General features: G+C 44.3%; 1 protein-coding gene and 1 long non-coding RNA gene across 2 annotated transcripts in view; one reads left to right on the forward strand and one right to left on the reverse strand.

Moving 5' to 3' along the window:
• Positions 1-1,075: 1,075 nt before the first annotated feature.
• Positions 1,076-19,673, forward strand: part of LOC308465302 (uncharacterized protein) — a 51,365-nt gene continuing 32,767 nt past the window's right edge. Inside the window, exons 1-8 of the mRNA XM_080985146.1 lie at positions 1,076-2,084; positions 2,764-3,253; positions 3,652-3,747; positions 4,074-4,304; positions 5,550-5,572; positions 8,274-8,392; positions 8,509-8,568; positions 16,589-17,104. Coding sequence (XP_080841272.1) covers positions 2,840-3,253; positions 3,652-3,747; positions 4,074-4,304; positions 5,550-5,572; positions 8,274-8,392; positions 8,509-8,568; positions 16,589-17,104 — 1,459 coding nt within the window. The 5' untranslated portion in view covers positions 1,076-2,084; positions 2,764-2,839. The remainder of the gene's footprint in view (positions 2,085-2,763; positions 3,254-3,651; positions 3,748-4,073; positions 4,305-5,549; positions 5,573-8,273; positions 8,393-8,508; positions 8,569-16,588; positions 17,105-19,673) is intronic.
• On the reverse strand, positions 8,909-16,112 carry LOC308470242. The gene is made up of 2 exons (XR_013982295.1): positions 16,048-16,112; positions 8,909-10,790 (listed from the first exon to the last, which is right to left on the reverse strand). It is a non-coding gene; the product is annotated as an uncharacterized lncRNA (long non-coding RNA).

The raw sequence follows: 19,673 nt of genomic DNA on the forward strand, positions 1-19,673 counted from the left end.
CATGCTGTCTAGGCATGGGTCAAAGCAGTTTCTTGTTTGCCCCTCTGCTTTCCCCGGGAAAACCCACTGAATTAGGAACTAATGTCAATCCTCAGAAAAACCAATAGATCTTTTCCCCAATTCATCTGCAAACAGCAAGCAGAGGTGGGTGTGACCCCCAAGTGGGTTCCTGGGGTCGGGTCTGCCCTAAAGTGCTTCCCTGATGGCACTATGTATAGGAGGAGGGGAAGAGCCAGGGGTCCAAAGCAGGAAGTAAAAAAAAGAATTCTTTTTCTGCATCCTGAACAAAATGGGTGTGGTGGAACATTCAGACAAAGTTCAAAGCTATCACTTATTAACCAAGCAATGTCAAATTTATGATAGCTGATAAAAAGACCTGTTCAGAAAAAAGCATGGCTTTGTTTTATACAATTATAAATATATGCCAAATGCCTTTTTGGTTTGGTTTTTTGAAAAAGAGCCGTTCATGTTTGGGGTGAGATGAGGTGGTGAGCAAATGGTTGTTCTGTTAGGAGGAGAGAAGATGGAGGGGGAGAGGAAAGCTGAGCTCTCCCAACAGAAGAAAAGAACAGTTGCTGGTTGTCGTCACAGCAGTACAAAGTGCACAGCCTTTGCCCCTGCATAAGCAGGACAGGAGAAAGAACGGCTGGGGGGAAGAAGAAGGAAAGGTAACCCCAGAATTTTTCCTTGATCGACCACACCATCTCCCTGCCCACAAGATAAACTAGTCTGGGGGTGAGTATCTGACAACCAAACCCCACTGCATGTACCCAGGCTGCCCTTGGCCCAAGCAGGACTATTTTCATTCAATTCCCAGTGTGTATAGAAGAGCCTTTTAACTCTTCCTCTTCCTTGCCTTCCCCCACCTTTCAGCTGAAAGTCAAGCACCTATGGGAATGCTGTTAGCTCTGGGAGAGGAGCTCCCATGGGAGTCAATGGAGGTGTTGACTGGGCACCCAAAGGAGGGCTTGGAGCCCTGCAATGGCTCTGTCCTTGTCTGTCACCTTGGTGCCATTCCTGGGCCACTCTTGATGAAGCGCCAGGAGAGTGGACCTGCACATGAATGTGAGATTGTGTCCCACTGAATGATTATTTCATGGAGCTCCATTATTCTTTCTGCTGGATAGTGAATGCATGAAGCAGGGAAACATTTCTGAAAAGGTGACCTGTTTTGCTTTAAATGGGCAATTTTAAGGATGAAGATTTGTGGGGATGATAAATTCTTCAGTGGAGCTCTTTTTTAATTGATAGACTGCTTTGTTTTAATAGCTATTTTAACAGCTCAATATATTTCAGCATTTTTTATGTATTTTGCTTTGTAATATCTTTGGCTTTTTATTTATTTCAAAAAATACTGCCTAATTGTGGAAGAACCCAAAGCAGTTTACAAAAACGATAAAAATAATTCAATTATCTCTAAAAAAAATATATGTAAAACTATAATTTTAAACATACAAACCATTTAAACTGCAGTAGAACAGACTAAAACAAATGAAAACTCATTGAAACTTTCTAATCATCTGGGTTGTCTTGCCTTAATAAGAATGTTGTCAGCAAGCACTGAAATGAAAACTGTGAAGGTGCCTGCTTAATATCAATAGGAAGGGAGATCCAAAGGGTTGCTGCCACCATGCTAAATGGTTGAGATCTAACAAATGCAGTGCAGGTATTATGTGGCACAAGTAAAAGTGCCAATTCCTCTGACTGAAGCAGTCAAGTGGGCACATATGGGGTAAAGTGGTTTTGTAGGTAAATGATGAATGAGTGTCCAAACTGATTTTCCGTTTAGGTTTTATAGTTGAGTTTCAGAGTGGGACTGTTATACAAAAATTTGGTGTTGACTTTTACTGCCCATCTCTCCATCAAGGGACCCAGCATCCCTTAAGTCCATTATCAGTCAGAGAAGAATGAGTGGAGGGAGGAACCAGTGGAGGAAAGCAAAGAAAATATTTGATGTCTGTTGCAACAGAGTTCCCGCCCCCGCCCCCGCCCTGCAAGGCAGTGAGGGGACCCAGAACAAAACCTTTTAAGATTTTAGAAATCGTACAGCCCTTAACCAAGGACCACTGAAAGTCATCATACAGGTACAGTGCCAAGCATTTTGTGTGTGTTTGATTGGCATACACACACTGTTTGGGGCCCAGAATGGGGACAGACTTGCATGCACTCTGCCAACATGGGGGATGACGTGGATGTGGAGTTGCCTGTGGAAAAGACACAGAAAAGGGTTGTACTTGTAAATCAGACTATGCTCAGAATATTATGTTTGTCCAACATGTTCATAAATCTGCCACTCAGAGATGTTTTTCCGGGGCTTGCCAGAGCATAATCTGGAAATGGTGAATACCTTGGTGTCAGAGTTTATCGACACAGACTGGCCCCTTTTCAAATACAGTGATTTGAAAATACAAAGGTTTGCCGGGCTGTGGAAGAATGATTTTACCAAGAAGTTCCTTCTACCTACATGGAGGGGTCCCACAGTTCAAGTGGAGTCGAGTCTAAAGACGGCCTCGCTCTTGCTCTGTGAACTGTCTAAATTTTATACACTCAAATAGAAATAGTTTTTCTGGGAGTATTTCCTTATTCTTTGAAGGCCGAAGGATTGGTTTTCTGTGGTGAGTGTGTGCCTACTATGTGCGAGCACCTTAAAATTTGTATAACAGGACCAATTGTGGAGGATACGTTTCATAAGAAAGTGAAATACAGTTAGTTTTACTGGAAGGATGTGAAAACGATTAATACTGAACAGTTTTTACCTTACAGGCACTTGTTCCCCTCCTAAGTTCATTCCCATCCTGCTGCCTCTCATCTCAACAAAGCCACAGACTCTTCCTCTATCATGGCCTCATCCTCATCCACGGATGTGGGAGAAGAAGCCACATGCCCCATCTGCATGGAGTATCTGACAGACCCTGTGACCTTGGACTGTGGCCACAACTTCTGCCGGGACTGCATTGTAAAGTATTTTGACACATGGGAACCAATGCAGGTGGGGGACTTGGAGTGTCCCGTCTGCAAAGCCCGGATGCAGAGAGGGAGTTTCCGCTCCAATTGGCAGCTGGCCAATATAGTGGAAAAAATAAAATTCATATCACCAAATAAAGGGGGAAAGGATCTGTGTAAGAGACACAAGGAAAAACTCCACTTGTTCTGCAAAGAAGATGAAGAATTGGTGTGTTTCGTTTGTGAGCGATCCCCAGAACATAAATCGCACACTGTGGTTCTCAAGGAAGAGGTTGCCCAGGAATACAAGGTAGGAAGTTATTTTGACACTTGCTAACACAACACTTTCATATCTTTCTGTGTGTCTGTGTGCAGAATATGCTGTCAATGTGGCTATAAAGCAAACATAATAAATTGCTAATCTGCACCTTAATGTGGATCAAAAATTGGGCCTAATCTCTGTGCTTTTCAAAAACAAACACATACTTTGTTCTGCTTCAAAGGCAACTTTTTAAAATGTTGTCTTGTTTTTTAAAGCACCATTTTTTCTGCACTTCTGCCAAAGGGTTCCTGTGTAATGTAGTAATAATAATGCTATTATCAGATAAATATCTAATAGTGGGGGACCACACAATAGAAATATATGTAGAATACTGAAGGTCCCCACTCCCAGTCCTAATCCAATCTGATATTTGGTTTTCTCTTTAGACACTCATCTGTGATCGCCTGGAGCATTTGAAGAAACAGAGAGAGAAAATTCTGGCTTATGAAGCAGAAGTAGAAGAAGAAAGCAACAGCCTGCTTGTAAGTGTCACAATTACTACTAAGAGATCCAAGTATACTTGAAGGACCAAGGCTGGATCTATACTGATATGGAAAACACTATAAAACACGCTATTTTACAAATTAGTTCTCAGTGCAATTTCTCATTGGGACAGATCACAACTCTATAGGGGCCCCATGGTGTAAAATGTTTGTAATGCATATATAACATTCTAATTAGTCCAGTGTAGTTGAGTCCCAAGTCATGATGTAGCCCCATTCCTGAGTGATTTACCATAACATTGTTAATGAAGGTCTTTCTAAAGACTCTGGCCTCTTCTTTTCCTCTTTCTTCCTGCCTCTTGAAGAAATTAACAGAAAGTCAGAGGCAGGATACACTGGAGAGGTTCAAACAATTGCACCAGTTTCTGGAAGAAGAAGAAAAGCGTCTGCTGAATGAAACAGAAGAGATGGAGAAGGAGATCACAATAAGAAGGGAGGAGCAGCTGGCTAGACTCTCAGAGGAACTCTCCTCTCTTGAAAGGAGCATCTGGGAGATGGAGGAGAAGAGTCAGAAGCCAGCAAGTAAACTCCTGCAGGTGAGACTGTGGCAGGAACAGCCCAAAGTTCCTCTCTAATGGTTTAACCACACTTACCTTTTGCTGCACTCTTTCCAGGCACAGGTCAGTGCTTTCCAGGTTCCTACCCAAGCTTTCTTCCCCCCAGTCGTTCCCCCCCACCCAAATTCCTCTTTAAAGCTGAAGCACAACTAATGACAAATTGGGTTTTCTGTGCATTGCTGTTTGGCCCAATTCAGCTTTAAAGAGCAGGTTTTGACAGGGAAAGCTCCGTAGGAGAAAAAGGGGATATTCTCAGACACTGAGCTTTACAGCGTGGACCATGTTGGAGCAAAGGGGGAGGGACGGAGAAGGAGGTCAGGTAGATTGGACTAATCTCAAATGGGGCACAGAGTTGGGGCTTGTATCTCTGAGCAGGAGTGTACCAAGGCAGGGCAAGGGGGGGTCCTAGCCCTAGGCACATGATTTTGAGAGGGTGGGAGCCAGACGCCCCCTTGCATGGACCCCGCCCTGCCTGGTGCCAGGGGTCTTGCCACCACGCCCCTGGCCCCCTCACGGAATGGCAGTGTTAGGGGGAAGCACTAGCCAAGGGCTGCATCAGAAACCTGATATGGAAAGCTGGAGTAAATTAAAATCATCTTGGTTAGATGATCCTTGGAATCCCTTCCAACACTACAGTTCTATGATTCTATGACAAGCAAAGATCAGTGCAATAAGCATGACAAAACTGCCAAGGTTTTTGGTTTTGTTGCTTACTCTTCCTCTCTTGGTTGACTTGAGGGAATTGAAAAGCTGACAGAAAAGTATGGATAATTTTATTTGGCAAAGTAAGTGTCCCAGAATGGATAATGTAACTATGCAAACTGTCCCACAGAAGAGAGGATTGGCAGTACCTGATTTAGCTAAGTAGTGTGAAGCTGCTTAGCTAACTTTGTTAAAGTTAAGGATATCTCAGAAAAAGGAACTCTTTCATTGGGAACAGTTATCCATAAATTCCCCACTGGCCGAGATACTAGGGATACCTAGGAAAGACAGAGGAGATCTCATTGATTTTCATCAGAACATTTAAAATAAAAAAGAACTGAAGATTGGAAAATAATGGAGAGAAACCAGAATTGTTAGATGCATCCATACCTATCCAGAACTTTGGCATATGCTAGGCAGATTCACCCCAGAGGGCATCCATTGCAGGGGCTGATGGGTCTTCATTACAGGGCCTGTGGTAGGCACTGAATTCCATTCTGAGTTTCATCTTTTCCCTTCTAGGATATTAGAAGAACTTTGCAGAGGTAAGGGGATCCTGCTCATCTCCATTAATATCACTGGGAAAGAATATAATATGAAGATTATTAAGTGGAATAGAAATGAAATGAATACTAATGATAATGACAATACTTCACAGTATCTAGGTTTGCCACACGATCAGCAAACTCCGTGATGGCTGCCCCACTCAGTCCCACACAAACACCTGTCCCATGCACCATCTGTGGGACTATTCCCCAGAGTCCCACACTGTTACCTGTCACCAGTGGGGCTAAAAACGGGGAGCAGGAGTTGGGGTGTTTGCCACACTCCTGAACATATCCCAACTGCAGTATGTAACTTCAAGGTGTCACTTGGGCTCATGATAAGAGGATGTTGTTGTTTAGTCGTTTAGTTGTGTCCGACTTCCGGGTTAGCGCCATCAGCTAATGGCGGATTTCCTCCGAGCTCCGGAGGGAATCGGCTTCGTAGGATTTGGGTCTTGCCGCTGCGGGGACCCTCAAAAATCACAGGCGGTGAGCCTGTGAACCTGGTGACTCGGCGGGCACCATTTGCGCCCCCCGACCTGCGAAGGAGCCTTTTTAAAGGCTTCGGAACGGGGGACGGGGTGAGCGGCGCGGTGCTGAGAGTCGACTGCTTCTCCTACGGAGTGAAGCCGCATGCCATGGTCGGAGAGCGCTGACTTCTTCTTGTGAACAATTGGACTCTAAAGTTACAACCCGTGAGTACTATGGAAATTGGACTTGTAAAGGAAAAATTTTTTTTTAATTAGGCTCGATCGGGGAAGGCGCAAACAGGAAGTCCGTCTCCCCGTCTTATAAATAATCTAAAGCAAGGACCAGCTAACTAAGGTCGAGAGAACTTTCTTCCTTTTATTGGGTAAAAGACATTAATTTCATGATTTGGCAGTATAAGTAATCTTACTGGAGGATAAGAGTTAATTTTGGGAGCTGAAGTGCCACCCCCCTGGACCCGGGAGTGATCCATCAGAGAGCCTGTTGAAGAGGTACTAAAGAGTTTGACAGCTGTCAAATTAGCTGTCAAGACGGGAAAAGAGAACTTTGTTTCTGCTGCTTCTGCTGGTTATATCTGTTACAATTTTGTTACAATTTGTTGAAAACAAGGAAGGACTGATACAAACTAACTTGATTTTTGGATTTGAACTGGAAGGAATACTAAGTAACCAAAATCCCTCTAGAGGGGGTTTTGGACATTACAACAATGGCTGAAGGAGGGGAAATTCAAGCTAAACTGGACAGAGTTTTTCTTCTCTTGGGAAAGTTACAAGGCCAAATTGATGTTTTGGCTACTAATGTTACAACTCTGGACTTAACAGTAAACAAACTCATTGAATTTGATAAGGACTTGATTCAGGAAGTTCATGCAGCTGGACAAGAGGAGAAACTTGAGAGCTTTGAGAGTGTGGAGAAAGAGATATATGTTGTTTCTGAGGAAAAGGAAGGAGGAGACGTAATGTCGCAGATGACAAAGGAGAGCCAGAGGCCTGATATGATGGCTATAAAGGAAAATAAGAACTTGATGACGAAAATCTGGTTTGAATTGGAGATTGAAGAATGGAGAGATCTCATTAAGTGGAGATCTGAAGACCCAAGGATTACAAAATTGATTAAGGTGGAAGTTGGAGCTTTGGGGACATTTGGATTTGAAAGGAGCAAGAAACAAGATTTGGGCTCCACTTTTAAGTATGGAGGTCTGGCTGGAAGAAACATGGACCATATAGGGCCAGAGCTTCTCCGAGATCTAGTGCTTAATACTAAGGACTATCAAAAAAACCGGCAGAGAGGAATTGAGAGAGAATTAAGAGCCTCGGACGTGAGGTCTCCAGGCTGACAGTGGACTGATGGACATATGTTGGGGATTGAAACCGGGAAAGGGGAGGGGTGGGGTTTGGGAATCCAAAGGGTGCATAATTATAATATGTTTTCTCTTTTTTATTTTTGTCATGTTATTGGTATGAAAATTGGGGAATTCGTGGAAGGGAATTTGGGTCGACTTTAGAAAAACGTTTTAAGATTGAGAACTGATGTACAAACATTGATGTTTATAAGGTAAAATTGGTTTTTTTAAAATGAACTAAATATAAAAAGGTTAAAAATTGGGATAAGAACTTGTTGAACTAACAAATTTGAATTGGAATATAAGAAGGGGAGGTGTGGGGAAGTCAGGGAAATATGTTACAGGAAAATAAGGATTGCAAACTGTATGTGTTTTTAATTTTTTTTGTTTTCTTTTTTTACTTTTTAAGGTATTAAAGCGGAAAATTTCAATAAATATATTTTTTTAAAAAAAATAGTTGTGTCCGACTCTTCGTGACCCCATGGACCAGAGCAGGCCAGGATAGAAGGAATATTTCACTTTTGTCAACAACAGCAACCATCTTTAACTCCTCCACATCTTTCTTGCCTGTTGTAGGCAATGCAGCTGAAATGGAAAAACTCTGAGCAGGATGGAATCACTTGATTTTATTTTATTTCTCCATTTGAGTAGATGTAAATGAAGAGATTCAGACAAAGGGCTGCTCCTTTGGCCCTCAGTTGTCTGGATTTGGAGTCCCCAGTAAGGAGGAATCTTCTCCCCTCTGTGACTCCATTCCTCTGTCTCTCCCTCTTGGCTTTATACAGTTTCTTTGCTCCTCTCAATTCCTTTCTTTTGCTGCCCTCAGAAATTCTGGATTTGAAATGGGTTAACATGTCTTTTTCCCATCAGGTGTGAGCGAAGCGGGACATCTGAAAATCCACTGACTTTCTCACTAGAATTGAAGAGGGAGATCTCAAAATTCAGGGCTGCTAATCCTATTCTATATGTTGGGATGGAAAAAATAAAAGGTAATGAGAAATGGCTGCAGGGATTTTATTAGTCCAAAATATCTTATGAAGTGAAAATTTTGTTGCAAAATTATAAAAGTCTATTTCTCAAACGTTATATTACTTTGCTTTTTCAGATGCTCTGTTATCCGGACTGCTTCAGAAAGGTAAATTTTGGGTGAAGGACCAAATTCAAGGTGGGGTTTGGGACTGGTATTTCAATGGGATTGTGATCTGTCCTGTCCTTTGTGTTATTCTAAGAGAGGGAGAAGTAGTACCTGCATATAATATTTTGGATTGAGGCGGGGAAAATTTGTGCTCCAAGTGGGTTAGTGTGTTTGCAACCTAATTCCTCTCCTTCCCCCTTTGCTTTTACTTGATTCTTTGATCTTCTCCACATTAAACATGATTGGACTGTTAATTGGCACTTTTGCTCTGTTTTAATTAAATGAGTAGTCCACACACCCAAAACACCGTATTTATTTGAATGTAATGTCCACAACAACAAAAATTCCTTCCAGTTCTTCAGATACTTCAGGTATCTGAAGAAGTGTGCATGCACACGAAAGCTCATACCAAGAACTAACTTAGTTGGTCTTTAAGGTGCTACTGGAAGGAATTTTTTTTGTTTTGACTATGGCAGACCAACACGGCTACCTATCTGTAATGTCCACAGTTATGGTCAAATTACATTGCAAAAATTAGAGTGCCCATTACATTTGATTGCAGATTTACATTCACCCGCAAATACTTTTTTTGGTTTCAAGGTATTGAAAATTGAGGTGTGCATTAGATTTGGAGGATCCTCCGTTCGTGGCTGCAGCTGCGAGCTGAGGATCCTGGCGCCGGCAGCAAACTGCTAAGTACAGCGCATGTGTGTCATTGCAAACATGCGCAGTACATAGCGATGCCGCACATACTCTGTATAGCAGTTTGCCACCAGTGCTACTCCAACACCGTACGGACGGTGCCGGGATCCCTCTGGCGCTGCTACAACCTGCAGCGGCAATGGAGGGATCCCAGCACCATCCATATGGCGCTAGAGTGGCACTGGTGGCAAACCGCTATACAGCGTATGTGCGGCGTCGCTACGTATGTGCCATACATCGTACGCACATGTGCTCTGGGTGTCACAACACCTTCCTTTGCCCCTGCCCCTCTCCTGAATATTTCCTTAGAAAACCTCAACCACTTAGCGGGGGGGGGGGAACCCACAACAACATTGTGGGTAAAGGTAGTTACTATTTTAAATATGACAATCTTAACGAGTATGCTCCCACTACAGCCAACATGTTCTTGATGTGCTAAAAGTACAAGCTTGCTTCAAAATGCTTAAATATAAAGATGCTAGTATGTTTTCAGGACAATCAAGGAGCTTTAAGATCACTGCTGCCAGAGTCAACATTTTATAAATCTTAGTCAAATAGCCTTTAGCCTGCAAATGTGTGTGTAGTGGTATTGTGGTTGTAAAAAAAACCAACACTGGGGGCTCACAAGGGAATTAAATCTGTTAGCTTGTCTCATTTGCTACCCTCCCCAGATTTCAATGGAAGACTCAGTCCTGAATGCAATGCAATGAAGCCCCTTTTATCTAAGAGGGAATCTGGTTCCTGGGGTGTTTCTTGCATCTGGATGCCCCATTCCATCTCTTGACTGATTCTGCCTCTCTTTTCTTCATTTCCCTCCCAACAGCATATGTTTCTCTGTTACTTGACACCTGACTGTTACTTGATTGCTATTCTACTGGAATACAACATATATAAGGAAGAAATTTAAAATACAAATAAGCTATTAATACAAATGAGTTAACAGAATTTAAATCATGTCTACATTACCATGATTAAAATCAACCATTAGCAGGATCTCAAATTACATAGGAAACACTCTCCAAAATAAAATAAGAATGTATTGAGTTCCTCTTTGTGATTTCCTTGCAGTCACACCTTTGGGTTCTATGCCTGTGCAGAGCTTAGGGTTGCTATAGAAAGGACCATTTTTGGTGGGACTCCACTCCATCTTGCAGGCAAATATACTATAAACACAGCAAAATTATATATTTGTTTTTCATTATTATTATTATTATTATTATTATTATTATTTTATATCCCGCCTTTTCCCCTGACTTATGGAAAAAAATAAGAACAGCTAAAAACATAGGGTGGAAAGCAATAACATAAAACAATCTTATTTTCATTGTTTACCAATTAAAACAATTATATTTAAAAATTGTCCTTGATGTGCTATAAAGTGCTGGATTCAGTCTCTGCACAGCTAGTTTCAAAATGCTTAGATATAAAAATGCAGGTGCATTTTCAGGACAATAAAGAAACTTTAGGATCACTGTTGCCAAGGTCAAAATCTTTTAACTCTTAGTCAGATAGACTTTAGCCTCCTTTAGGACAATAAATGCATGTGGTATCTGTTGGGATACTGCCAGGGAGATAACGTCCATCTGAGCCCCCAAGCCGGCTGCCGGACGATCCATCGACCTCCCGTAGTCACGCAGTATCAGCAATTAGCGGCACGAAGCCTTAGAAATAGATTGCCACATTCCTAGGCTGGTGCACACTCTTTCAGCAGACTCCACACAGCAAAAGATGCACAGCAGGAGAGCATATTTACAGTTTATTCAACGTTGGTCAGAACAAAGAAAAGACATGACCATCTGCTTCAGCGTTCAAGCACAGACAGACAAAACGAAAGCAATAGCAAACATAAACATTCTGTAACAGGAAATACACAGACTCTGTGACTCACAGCCTGCTCCCTTTTAAGGTGGAACGGAAATATCCTAACATCCTCCCCCTTTCCGTGTAACCTGTAGTACCTGTGGTTCAACCCAATTGCAACCTCTGTACGTAAACCTTAAGTTGTTCTCTGTTAACAACCTTAGACAACAGATCAGCAGGAATTTCATTTCCTGCCATGTAGGACACCCGAATCAGTCCCTTTTGAATACACTCTCTTGCACGATGTAGCTTAATCTGCAAGTACTTGGTTCTCTGCTTGCAACTCTCCGAGTTCAGCAAAGCCAAACAAGATCTATTGTCTTGATACACTTGTATAGGACATTTCACAGAAACCCCGATGTCCTTAAACAGTTGCATCAACCATTCACAATCCATGAGTGAAAATGACAGAGCATTGAGTTCTGCTTCACAGGAACTTAGGCTCACTGTCGTCTGCTTCTTGCACAACCAGTCAAACAGGCAGTGGTTGTACATGTAGCATACTCCAGAAGTGCTTGTACCATCCGTGGTGTCACTTCCAAAACTTGCATCTGCAAAGATTTCAAGACCTCCAGTCTTCTGACTGGTGAACCTCAGCCTGTAGTGCATAGTCCCTTTCAAATAGCGGGCTATGCGCTTCAGAGCTTTCCAATCCTGAACAGTAGGATTGTTAGCATGTCTGCTAAGCAGGTTAGTGCTTACAGCAATGTCAGGTCTTGAGCATCTAGCAATGAAATTCAACTTGCCTAGGATGCATCTGTACAGCGTTGTGTCAGAAAACGCTTCAGCAGTACTATCTACCTGGTAACCTGTCACCATCGGTGTGTCTGCTGGGTTTGCATCAACCAAATTCAACCTGGTTAATACATCAGCAATTTTCTGTGTTTGGTGTACCAGAAAATTACCTGCTTGGTCCCTCTCCACCTGCAGAGAAAGATAGTTGGATACCTCACCAAGATCCTTCATATCAAAGTGCTCCTTCAGTTGAGCTAGGGTGCTTTGGTAAAAAGCCTGATTCTTCCAAAACATCAGAAGATCATCAACAAAACATAAACAATACAGTTTGTTTTGCCCCTCCTCCTTGACAAACACACACGGATCAGCTTTGCCCTGGTGAAAACCTAGAGAAAGCAACGTCTCAGTGAGTTTTGTGTTCCAACACCTGGCACTCTGCTTGAGACCATATAAGGATTTCCGCAGTTTACAGACCATTCCCTTCTGTATCTGCATCCCGTCAGGTGGAAGCATGTACAGCTCCTCCCCCAAAATCCCGTACAAAAAAGCTGTATTAATATCATGATGGGAAACATGCAGTTTCTCCTCCGCAGCGATCTTGAGCATCAGCCGAATGCTCTCATATTTGACGGTGGGTGAGTAGGTCTCGTGGTAATCCTGTCCTGGTACCTGTGAAAAACCTCTGGCAACCAATCTGGCTTTGTGTCTGACTACCTTGCCATTCTGGTCTGTCTTGGCCTTGAAGACCCATTTGCTGCCAACCAGTCTCATCCCTGGGACTACCGGTACCAGTTCCCAAGTTTGGTTCCTGTTCAAGGAATCAACTCCAGCCTTCATGGCATTTAGCCAAGGCTCAGCATCTTTAGAGGTTAACTCCTGAACCTCTTTGAAGCTTGAAGGTTCCCACACCTTCTCTGAGCTACTAAGAACAGCAGTAGCCATCTTAGCAAACTCATACAATCTAATATTTTTAGATTGTATGACTATTTTACTGTTTGATTATTTGATTGTTGTTAGCCGCCCTGAGCCCGGCTTCGGCTGGGGAGGGCGGGATATAAATAAAATTTATTTTTATTTTTATTATTATTATCAGCAAATCTCTTTGGAGGTCTGCCTTTGGTCGCCCTTTCAGACCTGCGAACCAGACGCAAGTCTTCTGGACTCATCTCCTCCTTCTTAGGAGAAAAGTGACCAATGGTGAACAGTGGTTCTTCCAGTTCATTGTCAGACGCATCAGATGGTCTGACTGAGGCCTTTGCGCTCTTGTAGTCTGCTGTGTCATCACTGTCACTGACACCAGCAGCAGCGCTGCCCACTGAACTGGAATCCGAACTCTGATCATCATCATCATCATCATCATCATCCTCCTCAGTTTCCTCAGCTTTCTCAGCATGATCTGCTTTCTTCACATCACCTACATCTTCCTCTGGGTAACTCTGGAAAATTCCCACATTCCCCCCCCCCACTCAGGATTGTACTCAACACTCCTTGTGAACTTAATGGACTTAGAGTCAGTCATCCATACCCTGTATGCACCTTTTTCGTACCCCATGAACAAACCATGTGCCCCACGCTTCCCAAGCTTGTTGCTTTGTGGGGTGTGTACCCACATGTCAGAACCAAAGATTCTCATGTGCTTGACGTTCGGTTTCTTACCAAACATCTTCTCGTACGGAGTACAACCAATAGGTGATGACAGTCTGCGATTAAAGGAATAAGTAAACGTCGATAGAGCCTCACCCCAAAACTTATCAGGGAGATTGGCATCATGCAACATGGTTTTCATTCCTTGCAGCAACGTTTGATTTGCTCGCTCCGCAAGCCCATTCATCCATGGCGATCTAGGCGTTGACATGTCATGCTGGATTCCCTTCTCAGTCAGGAAAGCTTCAAACTGCTGAGAAGTGAACTCCCCGCCCCGATCAGTAAACAGACAGCCGATACGTTTACCGTGAGCATTCTCCAACCAAGCACAGAATGCTTTGAAGCTAGGAAACGCTTGCGATTTCTGCTCGAGCATAAACACATGAATGTACCTGGAAAAAGAATCGATTAGAACCATGAAGTACCTTGCTCCTCCCAAAGAGGGCGCAAGAGGACCAACCAGGTCTGCATGAACTAGCTGGTAGGGTTTGGAAGCCTGCCTGCTAGACTCCTTGCCTTTTGGAGCAACCTTCACCTTGTTCTCTGCACAAGATACACATTTCATGTGAAATTTACAGGGTTTGATGTTCAAACCTTCAACCAACCCAGGCATTTTGGCCAGCGCCTGCCAAGACATGTGACAAAACCTTCGATGTGCATCATGAATGCATCCTGCATGAAGAACTTTGTTAGTTTGTGCAACACAACAAGAATCAGCATTAGACACAGCAACAGCATTGTCATCATAAGTTATACAGAATAAGCCATCTATAAACTTTGCATGCAAAATGTCCTCTTTGCCTTTCCTGATGACACAGGCGTTCCTCTTGAAGGAAACCTCAAAACCACGCAGAATCAGCTGTGGGACACTGAGCAAATTGCCCGCAGCTCCTGGAACAAAAAGCACATCTCTGATGGTAGTGTGCAGACTTGCAAGTTTCACAATCCCTACTCCTGCAATTTGCAACGTCCTTCCATCAGCCAGGTGGATCTCTCCATCTTGAGGTGTGAAGGAGATGAAGAGATGGCGGTCCTTTGAGACATGGCGGCTGGCGCCTGAGTCCACAACAAATCTGGCCTTTGGAGCAGCTTTTGCAGCAAGCAAAACCTTGTTTTCCACCAGCGTGGGCTTTTGCAGCTTGCCCCCCTGCTCCTGGCCATCAGACTTGCCTTTAGCCTTTGGTGAAACAGTGCCAGCAAACAAAGCTTTGTTTTTCCCTGGCTTTCCACCCCCCTTCTGCTTCGGGCCATCTGCAGGCTTTTTCCTTTGTTTATTTCCAGTCTTTGGACAAAACCTCTGAGTATGACCTCGGTTCCCACAGTTCCAGCACTTCACAGCTGCCAACGCTTTGGCTCCCCCTGGAGGTTGGAATGCTGTCCCACATTGCTCCCCCTGAAGCGCACAAGCCGACTCAGCTGCATTTCTCCTATCATATTCGTTTTGCAAAGTCACCAAGACCTTTGTAGCAGTGAGGTCTTGCGCAGGGAGGGCCGCCAGCTGACTTGCCACGGCATGATAGCTTTCATCCAGGGAGTCCAGGATGAGAATTGCAAACAGTGACTCAGGCATATTGAAACCTCTCTGAGCGAATTCCTGTCTGAGATGCTGCAAATGCAAAACGTGGGCTCTAAGGTCTTCCCCTGGCTCCAAACGCTTCCTGTGCAGCTTTCTGAAATAAAGCAACACAGACCCAGCCTCTTGTCGGAGATGACAGGCTCTAAGCCCGTCCCACATCTCACGGGCACTGGCCTTGCCAGCCAGGGTGATTAACTCTTCAGGAGCTACTGAGAGCAAAATTATCCCCATGGCTCTTGAGTCCTGTGCCGTCCATTCATCTGTCACAGGGGCTGGGGGGTCCTCAGAAATGGTATTCCACACTCCAAGCTTTCTCATCTGGCCCTCACAGTACCTTGCCCAGGTCTGATAGTTGTGGCCATTTAGCTTTAGTGGACACGGAGCAGCTTCTGAGGATTGTAAAAGATCCATCTCAGCTATTCACTTGAGCCATTTATGCTTTCAAAGACTTCTTATCTCAGCAGCTCATAAATCACGAACTCTCTGGCGCAGCTTCCAGACCAATTACGCCCTGCCGGAACAGAAAAGCCTCATGTGCTTTTGCTTTTGCACATACCTCAGCAGTGTCGCAGTCTTACTCTCCTGTAAGTGCCGTGAATCTGGGCCCGAAACCTGTTGTTGGGATACTGCCAGGGAGATAACGTCCATCTGAGCCCCCAAGCCGGCTGCCGGACGATCCATCGACCTCCCGTAGTCACGCAGTATCAGCAATTAGCGGCACGAAGCCTTAGAAATAGATTGCCACATTCCTAGGCTGGTGCACACTCTTTCAGCAGACTCCACACAGCAAAAGATGCACAGCAGGAGAGCATATTTACAGTTTATTCAATGTTGGTCAGAACAAAGAAAAGACATGACCGTCTGCTTCAGCGTTCAAGCACAGACAGACAAAACGAAAGCAATAGCAAACATAAACATCCTGTAACAGGAAATACCCAGACTCTGTGACTCACAGCCTACTCCCTTTTAAGGTGGAACGGAAATATCCTAACAGTATCATGGTTGTAAGAAAACAATGCTGGAGGTTCGCAAGGGAAGGGAATTTGTTAGGTTACCTAATTTGATTTCTTCCCCCTGATTTCAATGTAAGCCTCTGAAAGCGCCAAATGGGCAATTCACACAGAGAGAGTCAAAGGAGGACCATTTTTCTCCTCTTGCCCCCATCCATCTCTCTTCCCCTTCACTGCAAAGAAGAGCTGAGGGAATATTTTCTGGGCTGTTTTGCTTCTTGAAGGGTGACTGAATTGACAGGAGGGACACAATAAAATATGTTGAGTAAAATGGAACAAAAAGAAGTATTTAAAAACCCACAGAGAAGGTATTTATTCTGAGGTTAGTCTGGGAGAAAGAGGGGAGGGTCCCAATCCTGAATGGAACGTGAGGAAGTCCCATTTATCTGAGAGGGAAAAGGGCAATTTTTGTTTACAACAGAGGGAATCTGCTGCATCTTGGTGTTATTTTGGATCAGGATGTCCGTCTCTGACTCTTGGCTGATTCTGTCTCTCTTCTCTTTTCCTCATCTTCTCTCAACAGCAAATGTCACTCTGGATCCAGACACAGCCCATCCCTGCCTCATCCTGTCCGAGGATCAGAAAAGCGTGAGATGCGGAGACAAAGAGCAAGACTTGCCCAACAAACTTGAGAGATTCAATTCCTGGCCTTGTGTGTTGGGATATGAGGGATTCACAGCAGGAAGACATTTCTGGGAAGTCACTGTAAATGAGGGAGAGAGGTGGACTTTGGGGGTCGCCAGGAAGTCTGTGCAGAGAAAGGGCTTCTTCCCCTTAAGGCCTGAGGGAGGGGTCTGGGTTGTGGGGAAGTGGTTTGGTGAGTACAGGGCCTTCACATCCCCTGATTACTTTCCTCTGTCCCTGAGTGAGGAGCCCAGGAGGATCCGAGTGACTCTGGACTATGAAGAGGGCTATGTGTCTCTTTCTAATGCTGACTCAGGGGCTGAACTCCACACATTCTCAGAAGCCTTGTTCTTTGGGGAGACCCTCCTCCCTTTCTTTTGTCTGTGGGGAAATGAAACCCACCTCAGGATCTCCTGTTAAGAGTAGAATTGACGTCTTTGCAGATGCCCTGTGAGAGGAGTCATTCCAGCCACACTCGGAGGTAACAACAAAACAAAGTGGAATTTTCTTTTCCCTTCCCTTTTCCAGAATTTCCTATGCAGTGGAGTCCTATAAAGAGAGGGAAACACTTTAACCGTCCCAGTAAACAACCTATTCCTCAAAATGATTCACCCGCCACCCCCTGCAATCCTGGTTCTGTTGTTCACCTTTTTCTCATGACAAGACCTCTGCCAGCTTTTAAAATGCCCACATGATGGCATTGATAGATCACTGGAGAACAATCCTTCCACCCACTTTGCAACTAAAGCTCATAGCCTTGTGGATCTCAGGCAGGAAGGAAATAAGACTGTCTGTGTTAAGTTGTGGTGAGGCCCCAACTTCCAACCCTTTGCAAATGCAGCCTCCCCATCTCCACACTTCCTCAGAAAGAAATCTCACTGAATTCAGAGATGATGGGAGTTGTAGTCCAGCAACTTGGCTATGTCTGCCCTTTATAATTCACATGGTGTCTTCCCTGTGGTCCTAAATGTAGGATGCTCCCCCAAAGAGGGTCTTTTCAGCATCACCTGCATTTTCTCTCCCTCCCCCCACCCTGGTTTTTAATAATTATGGTTTAATATACTTGAATTCTTGTAAATATTTTGTTTTATCTCTTGTTGGTTTTTAGTGCTGTATTAATTGATCTTGATTTTTATCATTTTACATTATTGTGGTTCTGGTGATTGTACAGGTTTCCTGTTGTTGACTTTTATTCAGTTATATTTGAATTTGTGAACAGCCCAGAGTGCATGGTTATTTGGGAGGTATATGAAAGCCAAAAAAATGAAACCATATTAAAGAAAAGCTCCCAAACCTCCCTTGCAGGCTGTTGAGGGGACCCTTCAGACTGGAGGGCTTTTGCAGATGTGTGTTGCAAGATGCCATTGATGCAATAATACTGCATTAGCCATGGATTCATGCTGGACCATCTATGCAGCAACTTGAGAAGCTATGCCATGATACTTCCAGAATGCTACCCCATTATTGCCATTTGGAGAGGAAAATTGGGCTGTAATGGAATAAAAGGGGACCAAAAGAAAAACCCACAACACAACATTTCTGGTATGAAACATTTATAGGATTTCAGCAGGAAGTAACAGTACACAGGACTGATCAGAAATGAAGCAATTAATATGAAGACTGCGAACCTTTGTGGGCACAAATAGTATTGAAACTGGGATTGCATAGACATCCCAGATAGCATCATGCGCAGAAATCATCACAAATACACAATAAAAGGAATATGCATAAATCCTGGGAGTGTTTGCATTCTGTCCTGGAGAGGGATGATTGCTGAGAGCTCCAACTCTGGGTGAATGTGGGCTGAGGCTGTAGAGCATCATTGTAGAAAAAGAAAAAGAAAAAACCCCATTCTACCTACTGTTTTAATATATTCAAAGCTGGCACCCATCTTTCTTGGGATGCAGTGGAGGAGTGCGTCTCTGGGTGAGGTCAAGTTTGTTGGAAGATTGCAGTGCCTGCTGTGGCTGTAGAGACCGATGCAGGAAAGACATGTTTTGTGTCAGCTGGGGCAGATGAAGGCGTCTAGTTGTGCTGCTGCAGATGCACCAGGGCATTTCTTCTGTGGACACTCCTCCTAGTGGTCATTCCTCCTCTGGCTGCTGCTATGGACACATGACCTGACTGTCTTTCTCTAGGCACTGCAGTTACCTTCAAGGGAAATGTTATGTAGTGTAGTTTCACCCTGGGCCAACAGGGGGATACTGTATATAGTTTTCACTCAGGTCTGTAGATAGTTTTCACTCAGGTCCGCGGCAGTTATTTTAGGCGGGAACTCTGGGCTGTTGTGGTTACAATGTTGACAGCCGGCTGCCTATAAATACAGGCCGGCTGAGCTGTTCGCAGTCAGTTCTATTCCAGCTTACCATAATAAAGAGCTACTTGAAGAAATCGCTGTGCCGGCTGCTATGTCAACCCACGACTCAACACTGGCGACGAAGGTGGGATGGATGGACATCAGAGCACAGCCAGATGCGGCCAGCCTCTGAACTGAGCTGAATCACTGAGCTGAATCACAGAGCGAAATCACTGGGCAGAACCAATTCAGAGCTGACTGTTCTGGCTAGAGCACTGTGTTCCATCCATCGCCCTTCACGCCGGCATCGGAATCATGGCTTCACTTGTGCCTCTACTGCCGTTTGCGCCAGCCTCTGAATCATGGGACTCCTACCTCGCTCGGTTCGACTGCTACCTCCAAGCCAACGAGCTGATAGCAGTATCAAAGGATCGGAAGCGGGGCCTATTCCTCAGCCTCTGTGGGCCTGAGGTGTTTGAGACGGCCCGAGCGTTGGTTGCGCCTGAAGCAGTCCAGGCAACACCATGGGACACGATCCAAGAGAAGCTCCGCAACCACTACGCACCAAAGCCGTCCAAGATTGCTGCCCGCCATGCGTTCTACCACCGGAACCAGGCAGAGGGGGAGTCAATCAACAACTACACCACCGCCCTGCGACAGGCTGCAATGCACTGTGAGTTCCGAGACT

The sequence above is a fragment of the Podarcis pityusensis genome (assembly GCF_964106645.2).
Source record: "Podarcis pityusensis genome assembly, chromosome: 2".
In the NCBI taxonomy this organism is placed as follows: Eukaryota; Metazoa; Chordata; class Lepidosauria; order Squamata; family Lacertidae; genus Podarcis; species Podarcis pityusensis.